This window comes from Otolemur garnettii, unplaced genomic scaffold, assembly GCF_000181295.1.
Source record: "Otolemur garnettii isolate 467f Iridium unplaced genomic scaffold, OtoGar3 scaffold00194, whole genome shotgun sequence".
Lineage (NCBI taxonomy): Eukaryota > Metazoa > Chordata > Mammalia > Primates > Galagidae > Otolemur > Otolemur garnettii.
The window spans coordinates 1,129,569-1,143,577 of NW_003852589.1; the positions used below are offsets into that span (position 1 = coordinate 1,129,569).

At 55.0% G+C, this 14,009-nt stretch overlaps 2 protein-coding genes across 2 annotated transcripts in view; one reads left to right on the forward strand and one right to left on the reverse strand.

The window, feature by feature from the left end:
• FAM189A1 (family with sequence similarity 189 member A1) overlaps positions 1-4,850 on the forward strand; it is a 495,321-nt gene extending 490,471 nt beyond the window's left edge. The window contains exons 10-12 of the mRNA XM_012812192.2: positions 2,008-2,223; positions 3,435-3,512; positions 4,534-4,850. Of these exons, the coding sequence (XP_012667646.2) occupies positions 2,008-2,223; positions 3,435-3,512; positions 4,534-4,850 (611 nt within the window). The remainder of the gene's footprint in view (positions 1-2,007; positions 2,224-3,434; positions 3,513-4,533) is intronic.
• A 5,344-nt stretch (positions 4,851-10,194) lies between these two features.
• The window catches only part of APBA2 (amyloid beta precursor protein binding family A member 2), a 64,598-nt gene continuing 60,783 nt past the window's right edge, over positions 10,195-14,009 (reverse strand). Inside the window, exons 11-12 of the mRNA XM_003801014.1 lie at positions 12,391-12,531; positions 10,195-10,266 (exon numbers count right to left, since the gene is read on the reverse strand). Of these exons, the coding sequence (XP_003801062.1) occupies positions 10,195-10,266; positions 12,391-12,531 (213 nt within the window). The remainder of the gene's footprint in view (positions 10,267-12,390; positions 12,532-14,009) is intronic.

Below are 14,009 nucleotides of genomic sequence, written 5' to 3' on the forward strand. Positions count from 1 at the left end.
TTCTGGAGAGACTAGATTGCATTCTGGAGAGACTGGATTGCATTCTGGAGAGATTGGATTGCATTCTGGAGAGATTGCATCACCAGTTTATGAGTCCCCACAGTGGTGTATGAAGCCCCAAGAGGTTGTTGCTCCTAGTGATCTTCATCTGCTATGCGTAGGGGAGCATCTCAAACACACACACATACACACACACGCTCACACTCACACATGCTCACACTCACACACACTCTCACACAGATTGAGTTTGAATATATTTCTTCATGTTGCCCTCAGTAGAGTGCCATGGCGTCACAGCTCACAGCAACCTCAAATTCTTGGGCTTAAGTGATTCTCTTGCCTTAGCCTCCCAAGCAGCTGGAACTACAGCCACCCGCCACAACGCCAGGCTATTTTTGTTGTTGTTGTTGTTTGGCAGGCCCGGGCTGGGTTTGAACCCACCAGCTCTGGTGTATGTGGCTGGCACCCTAGCCGCTGAGCTACAGGCACTGAGCCACTTTTCTGTAGATTTTTGTGAAACGGAGACATGACACAATTTGTAAAGGCAACACTTCGCCCGTTACTACAGGCGTGCTTTCTCCATGTGTGTGTCATAGTGCTTCCTGCCATATATAAGTGCATAATTTTTTGTCATCAAATTCATCAAGCTTTTCCTCTATGGTTTCCATGCTTACAAAGTCTTTCTCCACTCCAAGGCTATAGACTTATTCTTGTATATTTTCTTCCACCATTCTTATGGTATCTTAAAAAAAAAAAAAGGATTAATCTTCCTGAAAAATGTATATATATATATATATATATATAGCATATGCTGTGTGAGGTGCTATTCCATCTTTTCCTGTTTCTCCAGATGGACTGCTAATCATCCCCAACCATTTATGGAGGAGGGCAGCCGTAGGCTGGAGGGGGAGTTACATGGGAATACTCTAGAATCTTCCACCAGCTCCACTGCTTGGTGGCTGAGTCACCCCCTTCCCTTCCCTCTTTAAGCCCATTTCCTCACCTGCTACATGGGGTTCCCTGGCGGTGCCTGGTAGGTGGGCAGTGAGGATCAGGTGGAAGGCAGGCTAAAAAGACTCTCGCAGACACACATCGGGACAGAATGGCCTCCCACAGGCCAGGACCCACAGGAAGGATGGCAGGAAGAGGCCCTGAGCCCTCCCAGCCCTGGTGGAGGTCAGGCTGCTGTGATTCTAAGGAAGACTTCCCGGCACAGGTCACCTGTATCTCCCCCAGTGCCAGGAGGGAGCTCTGAGGGCACCTGCAGTGGGAAAAAAGCCTGTAGGGGGCAGCACTTCTCAAGCTTCACAAGCACAGGTGCGAGCAGCCCCCTGGGGTTGTGTTAACCTGACTCTGACCCAGCCACCCTAGGTGCTAGCCCTGGAGTGTTGGGGAACACCAGCCCAACCCTGACCAGCATCACTGGGGCAGAGTAGCGGTTCTCACAGTTTACTCAGACTCTCCTGGAGGTCTTGCTCAAAGCCTGGTGGCTGGCCCAGCCCCGACAGGGTCCGATTCCATGGGTCTGGGGTCTGGCTGAGAGTTTGCATTTCTGATTCCTGCTGGAGGTGAATCTGACACTGATGGCCTGGTGCTGGAACTGCACTGCCCAGCTGTCCTGCCCACCCCGGGTTGCACCCCACACATGCAACCCCCAGGACCTGGCTAATATCCCTAGATGGCCCCTGGAGCTCCTGCCTTTCCCTGCACTGGTCCTGCTCTTCCAGTGTCCTTCTGACCAAAGGGTCTGACTTCTGACTTTTAGCCTCTTGCAGGATGTGAAGCATCTCAGCCCCTCCACCCGTGCCCTTCCTGAATTTTCTTGGTAGACCATCCAGTGTCCCCAACTTTTGACACAAGAGAGCAGTGTTTGTTAGCCTTGTTTGGTGTTTCCATGCCCCCAAGGTTTCAGAGTTGATATAGGCCTGGGGTTTGAAGGTGCAGGTGCCACCCCACATCGGGGTCCACCATGACTGCCACCCTAATGCTGTGTCCCTTCTTCTACAGCACCAGCCAACAGCATGCACCTCCTGGTATCCGAGAGCACCACCACACCGGGTCCCAGCCATCCATCTCCTGATGGCCCTGTGGGTGTCTCATCACCCCCACGCCCTGGCTGTACATCTCTGGAGGATCCTGGCACAGGCAGACAGCCACGGCCAGGTCCCAGGCCCGTGTCCCGCTCTACCAGTGACCCTACTTCATGTGCATCTGGTGCAGCAGGTATGGCTGGCCAGGGCCACACTGGGAATGTGGTCTTGATGTCTGAGGCTCCTGAGCTGGGGCAGGGGGAACAGGCGGTGGGTCTCTGCTGTGACCCCACCAGGCCTGTCATTCTGGCAGAGGAGGGAGGATAGGAGAGGTTAGGGTGATGAAGCCACTGGGCAGACATGGTGTGTTCTCAACAGCAGTGCATGGGTGCCAGTGGCATTGTGGCCTGGAGCTTGCATTGAACCCTCCAAGTAACTGATGGAGACCAGTGCCCTGACCTGTAGGACCTGGCACCAGATCCCTGTGGCCAGAGGCCTAGGAATTTGCCTTTCACGCCAGCTCCCCTAGGAGTCTTACAGGTCCTGAGGTTAGAGAATGCACACCCTCATACCCTGTCCATGTCACTAGCTTGTTTTGAGGGAGTGGTCATAGTTTCTGCCAGTAAGATTGGTGGGCCTTTGTGAGGCTGTCACAGCGGGGACTTTTTTGCACAGTGGAAGTGAAAGAGCCCTGAAGAGGGCCAGAGGGTCCCGGACAGTCTCACCCCCCAAAGACTAGAGCCTATTTGGGAGGATGGGACCCCCTGAATGGAGCCAGGGCCCACAGCCGTCTGCTGCCTGCAGGTGCCCTCCTGGGAAGTGTGCGCCTGTGGGCTCCCTGGCTTCATTCTCTCTCTGTTCCCCCTCTAGCATGCAATTGCCAGCCCATGTGGAGAAAATTCCACTGAATCTTCTAAAAACACCCATCTCTGCCAGCTTATTCAGAACTCTAGAGCTGCCCGTGACCCCATTAGGGCTCACAGGCACTGGCTGAAGTTTGAGGGACAATCCCCCGCACTTATAGGGGCTCAGGACCCACCATGGCTTTCTTCACCTATCTGCCTAAGTGAAATTTATGTTTTGTGATCTGTGACATTTGAGGGCTGGAGATGAGGCGACAGGTGGTCATGATTCCTCTGGACATGCTCACACCGCCTGTCACCTCCATTCCTCCCAGCTAGGCTGATTTCTGACTCCTGCTTTCTGGGGTTCTGGGAGCACCTCACGCGTGGGTGGGAGTGCAGTGAAGGACACGGGCTGGGTCTGGGGCTGCCTGCTAATCTTAATCTGTGGCTGTTCCTCCAGCACCCAAAGTATGTGTCAAAGCCACGCCCCAGACAGGTTATTAGAGTTTCGTCAACAACTCCCCTGTCACAAACTTACCGAACTGTCTTTCTGGTTAAGGTGACGCCTCTTCACACACACCACTGTGCAGCCAGGACTTGGAAGCAGGGCTCTCGAGGGCTGCTTCGGGGACCACCGGTGAGACAAACCTTTTCTGTTGCCCTTTGACTCCTCCTGCTGGGACATGGGGGGAGGTGGCCAATGGGTCCCTGGTTGCGTTGCTTCTAAATGCAGGCCCCCACAGGGCCTTTCCCTTCCCTGCTCTCAGGCCCACTTGCACCAGTGGCCGTAACGGATTTAACACGCAAACCTGCTGTTTCACTTTGTTGATGAGATTTTATTGTGGGGGGTGGGGGTGGGGGTTACTCAGAGTTTCTGGGCTTACTTGTTGCCACCAAAAAGACCCTGGAACACATGGTGAACTTTGTGTGGCTTCAGCGTCAGGTCAGGACAGGGCAGGCCTTGATCCAGTCCCTGGGGAGACGGTCACAGCTGGTTTCTCAGAGGGGCTCTCAGACTATTGTTTGTCCCCTGGGTCATTCAGAGCAGATGTTGGCCTTGTTGGGAGCCAGAGACCTGTCCCCTGTCAGTAGGGACAGGGCTGTGGGTGGTGGCAGCCACTGCACATGGCTGCATGGTGCAGAGGGTCTCATTGACCCTCTGCTGCCCCCAGCTCTGGCCCTGAAGCAGACCTCACCTATAGATGCCACCACTCTGCCCTACAAGAGGTCAGACCCATAGAGGCAAAGATCACTGAGCCGGGAAGATCACTGAGCCAGCTCCCGTTCCCTCAGGGATTCTAGAGCAGGCAGAGGGAAAGGGACAGGTGGGGGCGCCCTGCCCAGGCCCTTCTCCCCCGTCCTCGAGGTTAACACCAGCTGATCTCAGGACTGAGACTGGACGAAGGACCATCAGAAGCAGGCATGCCCAGAGCCAGGGACTTGGAAAACTGAGCATGCTTTGCTTTGCTTTATTTTTAAAAGGACTTATGATAGGGTGGTGCCTGTGGCTCAGTGAATAGGGCACCAGCCCCATATACTTGGGGTGGCAGGTTTGAACCTGGCCCCAGCAAAAAACTGCAAAAAAAGGGACTTACGACAGCTGCCTTTTGTCTTATTTCTGGTAGTTTTCAAACTACATCTTTTCCTTTGACATTTAGTTTCCACGTCTCGCTCCACTGCGGCTGCCTGTCGGCCCCGGCTTTCACCACTGGGGGACCCAGATTCCTGGAAAATTGACCACCAGCCTGTGCCAGAGGTCTTCCCAGCGGTCTCCAAAGAGCGGCCACGCTCTTTAGTGGACAGCAAGACCTATGCAGACACCAGAGTTTTGGTGGCTAAGTTTTTGGAACACTCACACTGTGCCCTCCCTCCGGAGGTGCGGCATGTCGTGAGTGCCATCCATGTGGCCGTCCCTTCCGAGGAGCACCCCGTGGAGGATGCCGTCTTTAGCTCTGGCATTCCAGACCAGGTGTGAAGGAGCCATCGGTCTGGATGAGGATACTGATGAGACTGGAGCCATTGGTCTGGCAAAGACCCTGGTGGGGGACACCCTGGAGTCCCTTGTGTTGGCTCAGTAGGGAACGATTATTCCATCTTGAAGTGGAGCCCATCACTTGTTTCTTTGGGGATTACATTTCCTACCTAATCCAGTAATTCGGAAAGAGGACTCTCTCATGTCCACGGGGAACTCTTTGGTTTAATCTGGCCTGTGTCACCTTGAATGGACTGGCATTACACAAATATGAGCACAGCAGCAGGTGACGCTCAAGTAACTCAAAGACTCTAAGTGTCTTCAAAAATCAGGGCCATCAAAACCAGGATTCTCTGCCCCAGTTTAGGTGGAGTGCGAAGTGGACAGAAGATGATGTCAAATAATGAGACTGTTTTCTCATGTGGCTTGCATTGCTCTGTAATCAAACTGTTATCTTATTCTAACCTGTTTCCTTTAAAAGGAAATTGGTAATTTTAGCACAGATGGCAGCCTGGGCCCAACCTTTTGTCTGCAGGGTCATAGGTCTATTGTCTGAACAGATACACTGCCAGGCGCAGCCACCCCTGAGGCAGGGAGAGTTTGCACAGGGCTTGAAAGAGTCCTCCCCCCACACCCCGACCCCTGTCTCCCTGGGCTCTGCAGCTCCCTCTGTTCCCTGGAGCAGACACATTTCAGTTCCTGTTCCCTGATAGTAAGCACCTTTTCCCAGCCCCTCTGGGGGCTTTCCCTCTTGTCTGACCTCACCTGATTGACCTTGGTGTGTCTGGGGGATGGAGGCCTGCCTAAGATGTGTGTGCCTCCTTCGAAAGCAGGTCTCTGGCGACCAGCCGGGCGGCTGCAGACACAGCTGTGGAGGAGGCTGACTGTAGAACATTAAGAACACACCCACTGTGTTGCTTGTGCAGAAGCAGGCAAGCCGGGCTGGGTTGTGTCGGGTGACTTTGGGCACCTTTGCCTTTCTTGGCACCTCTCTCCAGCCTGTTTTCTGGCAACATCAGTGGCAGCTATGTCCCAGTGGTGGCCCTGGAGCAGCACTGTTCAAGAGAACTTTCTTCAGGGATGCGATTGCTTGTGTCTGGGCCGTCCAAAGCTGCCCATGTGGGGCTGCTGAGCCCCCACCACTGTGGCTGGTAGCCTCTGCATTGGACAGAGCTACCCCAAGATCTCATCAGAGAGCCTGTGGGCTTGGCACAGGGTGTGCACTGGAGACCAGAGGATGCCCAACACTGCCAGGCTCATGCTTCTCTGTCCTCAAACCCCTCCCTCATCCCTCAGTTCCCAACCGCCCTGGAGACAGTGTGCGGTGGGGGGTTTCTGCTGGGAATGGGTTGGGGCATCCACCGGGCTCCCTGCAGACTGAGGGGTGGGACTCCCCCCAGTCATGGTCAACTGTCAAGGCTTTGGGCTTTCCTGATGTCAGTTGTTGCTTCCCAGAGGTCAGAGAGCTGGAAAAATATAAATCAGGCCTTTGGATGACAACCTTAACTTTTCCACGAGAGAGATACTATAGATGAATTTATAAGCACTTTACTCAGAATAGGAAACAGGAAATCTCTAATGTTTCTCAACCGAGGGCTTTTGAAGTCCCCAAAACAGGTCCCTTTGCACGTAGAGTTAATGGCTGGATTTTCAGAGTGGCCTCCCCTGAGTCTATGAGCAAAGCTTTAGCACCTGAAGCCTGGGCTCTGAACTGCACCATCTCTGAGGTGGGAGCAAGTGCTACCAGCCACAGGGGTTTCACCTGCCTGGGGAGTCCACGCCGGGCTTAGAGGAGCATACAGGAGTGTCCCCACTCTGAGGTCAAGCCACCCCCACCCTGCGGACTCAGCCTCTGTGGAGTCTCACCATGCAGCCGGGGTGAGGCATCGCTGGACTACCCAGCCCAGTGCTCTGAGTCCCAATCTTCTTCCCCTCTCCCCAGCAGGACCTTGTCCTCCTACCTGCCACTGGCTCCTGCCGAGGCAGTGCCTCCCCAGACCATCGGCCTGCACCGTTTCTGAGCATTCACACCCCAACCTCACTCAGCTCTGTTTGCTCCCCTGGCAGCTCTATTTGTGCATAAGGAAACTGTACCCAAGTTCATGCCACTGGCCGGAAGCCTTTTGCCGTCTAGAAACAAGGCTGTGGGGAAGAGTGGTGGGGAGCTCTCCTTGGCTCACCTGTGCGCTCCAGGAAAGGTACGCAGAAGAGAGGAACTGGCTAGACTCACTAGAGTATGTGCTGGCAGCTTAGCTCACCAGCTGTGGTGCCCTTGGGCCCAGCTCAGGGCTGTGTGGGCACTGGGTGCTCGGCCGTGAGCACCCAGCCTCAGGCTGGATTGGCTCACGGCAAGGGGAGCACCAGCTTCCTCCTTACCTGTGACCCCTTTCCGCCTGGAGCCTTTTCTCAACACTCCCCATTTTGGTATCTGAAACAGGCCCAACTGTGACTGTTTTGGAGGTGACACTCTCCTTTTTCAGTTCATTGAGTCCTGGGGACTCTCCCTGCCTACACCCAAGACTTGTGGGGACCTGCTAGAACGCCACCGTTTACCCAGCCTGGGGGCCTCTCGGATACTGAGGTGAGGGAACTGGACACCCCAACTCTGTGATAGGCAAAGTGGGAGCATCATTCGTAAGGACTTAAGGTCTCTTTCAGGTGGGAACCACGATCCAAATTCAGTGCTTGTGACCACCCCTTGACAGAAAGCTTATTTCAAAAGGATTCTTTTCCCCTCACCTGTACTGACTCACAGAGGCTGCTAAGGCAGGATTTATAAGAAATTGTTATCAGGCCACCAGAGACCTGTTTGTACAACTGGAAAGGTTGTATTTATTTAATGTACCTCAAGGTGTTTTAATAATGATCAGTGTTTTAATAAAAAATATTTCTGGTCTCCATGTCTCCAAGGTCTAACTGGGATGGAGACAGGCAAGAGTCCGTGTACACCACTGGCCGCGAGCAGGGCCCATCAGGAGCGAGAAGCAGCTGCCGCCACCAGCGGGGCTTCCCAGGGGCCTGGAGGAGCAGCTCAGCTCTCAAGGGGGAGGGGACGAGAGCAGGTGCCACACACACACACAGGTTCCCCCATATGTGACATGACTGCTTCTGGGAAGAATCTGAGTTTTTAAAAATTAAAAATGTGTATGATTTGGTGGGAGTCCCACCCTGTATCATCTGGCAGCTGCCAATCTCCCCCCTGGAGCTCACTCCCCTGCCTTGTCTGAGACATTGGAATATCCCCCCTTGCCTTCTCAAGTCGAGACCCTTTCTTTCCACCTTTAAACTCAGGTCATTTCCTTCATTTCCCAAGGCTGTGGGCCATCCCTCGCTAGCATTTCATGTTTCTTGGCCAAGTGAAGGATTTTATTTTGCTTTTGATTTGGGGACGAGGGGAAGGCTTGATGCTGCTTTTTATAACTGTATTTCCTGCTGACCATTGTTCTTTGCTGCTACCGTGCATACTTCCCAAGAAAAGAAAGGGACTGGGGTTCATGTTGACAGACTTACATGGCCCGATGGCCAAAGCTGAGATCAGGTGAGCTCTTAGCTCACATCCTCCAAGGGGCCAGGTGACAAGACATTCTTACTCTGCAGCATCCCAGGAATCCCAGGCCCTGGTCAGCAGCTCAGGAGGTGGAGCACACACTGCTGTGGGCAGCCAGGGAGGGGACCTGTTGCTCCAAGGTGCCCAGGCCAACACGGCTGGAAGCCCCCGAACCCCGACAGCCTTCTGACCAAAGCCCACATCTACTCCATGGCCTCCTCATGCCAGGTGACGCCAGGATGGTGGCCATGGAGAAAGGTAAGTTATGGGAGAGCTGCCAGAGTCGTCTTGTTCTAACCAGGCTATAAGGGAGCCCACAGGGAAAGAGAAGATGCTGGGACAGGTGGTCCAACTTTCTCTTACACACATGCATCTGCTGTAGGTAATTTAAATTTAAATCTGGAGAACCCCTAGGTTCCATCTCTCCCTTATTCAATTAGTTCTCTGCCAGCCATGTCTCCAGGGGGCTGCGAGAGGAGAACACAGGATGGGCCCATGACTGGTCCCTGGCCCCTCCACCGGCTGTAGGGTGCTGCACACCTGTACAGCTGCAGGCTGAGGTGTGCAGTCAGGTCAGGTGGGCACCTGCACTCTGTTAACAAACCAGTCACACGAACAGGGCTTCATCAGGACTTCAGGTTTATTAGTGATATGCGTGAAGTCTTCCTAAGGTCAGCTGCATGCAACACACGGGCACTCCTCAATTACAGTAATCCTAAAGCTTTAGTTACTGCGTGGTAAGGCTTCTTAAGTCACAGTGTATTCTTCAAGGCCTGGGCCAAAAAAAAAAAAAAAAGACTTCCAGACAAAATGACGTCAGTTAACATGGATCTCTAATGGACTGAGCTAGACTACATCTGACTTTATCTACACACACGCTAATACTGCCCAGGGCCACGGCGCAGCGCTCACGGCCGGCTCCCTCAGGAATGGCAAGGATTGGGTTTCCCAGTGGGGATTTGTTTCTTCAGGGGAGCATGTCCATGTGTGGATGTGTGTGTGTGTAGGGGACACACACCCGTGCTCCCTGCTCCCCTTGTTCCCGGCAGGACAGAGAGCAGGTCCCCCTAGAGGGAGTCCTGCTCAGGAAGGAGGGTGCCCAGGTAGGGCAGGAGAACCAGGTGTGGTCCTGGGTCACCACAGGAAAACCCTAAAGTCTGAATGACAGCTTGCCAAAATAAAAGTCCAAACAGTAGCTTTATCTAAATAAATAGGGAGTTTTGACGTTGTGGCCATCATCCTTTATTTACAATCACCCACAGGTCCCCAAACTTTCATTACAAGTCACACCCTGGGAGCTGGGCTGCCACATTCCTGCAGAGGTCGCCGTTGGGAACTGTTTAGGAGCCCACCCAGGCCCCAGATGTCCCAGCCAAGGGGTGGCCGCTGCCTGCCCAGGGGTGCAGCCCTTGGAGGCCTGGTTCAGACCACCTGGCAGGCTCCCGAGTTCACTCGCCACAGCTTCAGGGAGGAGAGACACGCCACACCACACCACACCACACCACACAAGAGACCGGGACACACCCTCGGTCAGTCGCAGTGAGAAAATGGTTCAGAATGTGGCAAAATACTAGACTGTTTTACAAAGATTTGTTTCTGTGACTCTCTTTTCATAAAGATATCCTCCTTTTTGGCAAAATAAAAAAAACAGTGGTGGCGAGGGCATGACCTTTGGGGAGTCAGTGTCCCTGTCAGAATGTGGTGTCAGGAGTCAGGTCCTCGCCTGAGGCTGGTTCCGGCTCTCCCGGCCTGTGCAGGCCTGCCAGTGTCCAGCTCCGTGGTGTGGCCAGGCCAGCGAGCCTAGATGTACAATGGGGTCTCCTGGCCGGTGAGGAGTCTGAACATGGCGGCGGGCATGGTCTTCATGTGGATCTGCCAACACAGAGAGGAGGCTGAACGCTCACTGTGCAATCAGGTGAAAACAAGCAACAGGTGGGGAAACGGGGCGTGTCCGGATTGAAAGGCCTGTCTACACAGTGAAGGTCTAGAACACCTCCCAGGACGCTGCAGACTATGGCTCAAGGCTCCCCCCCACCCCCCACCCCCTGTCTTTGAAGGGCTCTGCGTGGGTGAGTGCTAGTTTTGCTTTGATTCTAGTTGGCACAGGTTGGGGTAAGAAATTGGGCTTTGCATGGGGACTGCAGTCTGCCCACCGGCTGGGGCAGGCTGGAGGCGCCGCAGCCTCCACAGAGCCTGGGAGGGGTGCACTTGGCATCTCTGAGGACAAAACCAAGAAGGGGAAACACTTACCCTGCCCACGGAGCTAAAGCTAACACAAGTGTAGAGGGCTGGGATCTGAGATTAGGGTGCTACAGGGCCCCATCCTCCCGAGATCACTTAGCAATGACCCCTCATGCTCAGGCCTCAATCCCTGGCTCCAGCATGGCCTGTGACTCTGCTCCCTGGGGATCCAGGTCTTGTGGCTTGCCCACTCCATAATCCTTCTCTGAGGGCACGGGGAGGAGGCGTGTCCTGGCAGGAGGATGCTGACCCTCTGTAAATAGAGGGTAGGTGGCCTTGCCTGGGGCTTCACCTCCTCAGCTCTGCACTCCAGCCCTGCAGTGCCCACCGCCTCTTGAGGGCTGACTGGTGTGCTGCCAGGGATGCCACGGACTTGCCTCTGGGTGCCCAGCAGGGTGCAGTGCCCCAGGCCAAGCAGGCTTCCGGCCCTGGTCTGACCAACCCGGATAGGTAAACCCTGCAGACACATCTTCCCACCCGCCCCACCAGGGTCCCTTTGGTAAGTTCAGATTTCAGTGCCTCCCTCAGCTCAAGGGTTTTTCTATGAGAGGATTATTCTCTGCCATTCCTCCCTCTGAAGGCCACCCTGGGGCTCGTCAAGGCTTCGGGTCCTGTTACTAGTGACTGCTTTTCCCAGCTGCTTGGGAAGAGGGGAAGAGGCAGAGGCTGCTCTCCTGCCTCTTTGAATACATTTCCTGGCAGGTGTGAAGCCTCGGGGACCTTTCCCACTGCTTGAGCTCCCAGCCCCACCCCTCTACTCGACTGATTTCTTTGTGGGTGTGAGGCTGCCCTTACTGTGGGAGTGGCCATTTCAAGGTGTCTACACAGGAAAATTGGCTTTTCGTTCTCTGTGAGAAGCTAGGAGCACCTGCCTGGCCCTCTCTTTCTCATGAGAGCTGATAATCGGCCCCCACCTGACCCTGGTGGTCCTACAGAACACTGGATGTCCCAATATGGCCACAAGAAGCAGTATCCACCCTCCTGCCCCCACAGGCAGTAAGAACAGGACCCTGGCCCTAGGCCCCACGTGGCCACTGTCAGGAGCCCCACAGATGGCCAGAGCCTGCCAGCTCCAAACTTCCCAGCTAACACCTAGCTGGCACCCAACCGGTCCCTCTGTAGACACCTCCCCAGCTGTCTCCCCACCCTCGGCTGGTCACCATGCTCCTGGAGGGACCCACACCACGTCCCTGTTAACTGCCCCTGCACACACTGGCTCACACTCACAGCCCCCTCCACAGACCTACTCACACAGACATTCACACCCACACACTCTCACCCCACCCTGGGCCAAGCTGCCCTCCCACAGCTGTGTTGCCACCCACTCCGGGCCCCTGCTCTGCCCAGGCTGTCCTGCTTCCCTGTGAGCTGCTTGGGAAAAACTGTGCCCTCAGTCTGCAAGACATTCAGAGCCCTGACAGACTCAGGCTGCCGGCCACTCTGCTCTCCCTCATATGGACACTCCCTCAGACACAGCCTGGCCAGTGTCTGGTGTCACAGAGAAGGAAGGCTCTCAGGCCAAGGAGGGAACTTAGAAGACCCCACAAACAGGGCTCACTCACGGGCCCAGTGGACCAAGCTTTCTTAAGAGGGGTGGTCTTTTCCTGTGTGGGGATCGATGGCTTTCCCAAGCACATCTTGTGTCCCTCCAGGGTTCAGTGGTCATGGAGAAGGCTCAGCTGGGACGCCCCTAACCTTGGGTCCTGGCTTCAGGAAGTGGTGTGGGTGGCAGGGCAGTGACGGGCATGATCTTACCTCCCCAACAGAGTTGGACAGAGCTTGGACGATCTTCTCATGGGCTGTGGCCACCACACTCTGCCCATTGATCTCAATGATGCGGTGGCCGACGCGGACACCCCCTCGCTCGGCGATGCCTCCTCTCATGAGGCTGCAGATCTGTGCAGACGCAGGCAGGTCAGCACATACATTCCTACTGCCTGACAGGCGCCCCCCCCGCCCCGTGCCCCCAAAGGAGGGACATGTAGGGGCAGCTCTGATGACCGCTCCCACATGCAATCTGCTGACTCACAAACAGGGAGACAGAGATTTGGAATGTTTTTTAAAAAGTCAATGCCAGTGTGTGTGGGGAACCGTCCAGGCCCTCAGACCCCCATAGGAATCTGTCCCCACCACACCATGCCAGAGCCTTTTTCCTGGCATTGGTGGGGGCGGCGGTGGTGATGGGCACTGTTAATGTACTTTCCAGATAGTTCCAGCTACAAGCCACTCCTCTTCCAAGGGAAGACAATCACCCTTGTCCCCCCCACCGGGGGTGGGGTGGGGTGGTGGTGAGGTGAAGGTCTCAGGAGTTGACAAATGCAGAGAGTCTGGGAAAGTCAATTTATGTTTGTCTCCCCCGCTTACAAATTTGCTAAAAGTCAAGGCATTAGAAACAAGAATATCCATGCAGACATCAGGGAGGGGACGGCAGACCCCAGGGGCAAAGGCTCACAGATACAGGGACATAGCTGAACCCAGCAACTCCTAGGGAGCACCCCTGGGCCTGGCAGCACTTGCCACAGGACGGTACCGGGCTCTGCTCCTCTCCAGCCCCTGGAGATGCAGTGAGGGGAGCAGAGAGGGAACCACCCCGCCACTGGCTGCTCCCAAGGGGCCGGGGCTACCAGCCCACCAACAAGAGAGCAGACACACCATCACCTGGAGGTCTCTCCTGTTCCCACCGGCCTGCAGCATCACTGCCAGGGCTGTGCCCCATCGGCTTCCTTGAGGAGGAGGAGGAAGAGGAGGACCTCAGAGCTGGGCAGGGGAGACTCAGGCTGGCGGGGGCCTGGTCTGAATGGCCTGTGACCGACATAATCACCTCACAGAATTCACGGTAGCCTCTGTCCCTAGGGTTTCTGTCCTTGGGGTTTTTGACCTTAGGGTTTCCTCAATATGAAAACACACTGCAGCCACCATCCATCCCACCAACATTTCTGTGACGTTTTAGGGGCTCTTATACTTTTAAAGACAGGAGGCCACAACCCAGAAGCAGGAAGGATAGTCATGGTCAGCACCCAAAAATATCACTTAGGTACAAGTAGGGGAATCCCAGACAGCGAGCCGGCCCCTTCTCACACACACATGTGGCAATGTCACTTACGTGCAAATGGGGGGATCCCGGCCAGCGAGCCGGCCCCTTCTCATACACACATGTGGCAATGTCATTTAGATGCAAATGGGGGGATCCCGGCCAGCGAGAGCCGGCCCCTTCTCACACACACACACACACACACATGGAAATGTCACTTAGGTACAAGTGGGAGAATCCCAGCCAGCGAGCCGGCCCCTTCTCATACACACACGTGGCAATGTCACTTAGGTGCAAATGGGGGGATCCTGGCCAGTGAGCCGGCCCCTTCTCATACACACAC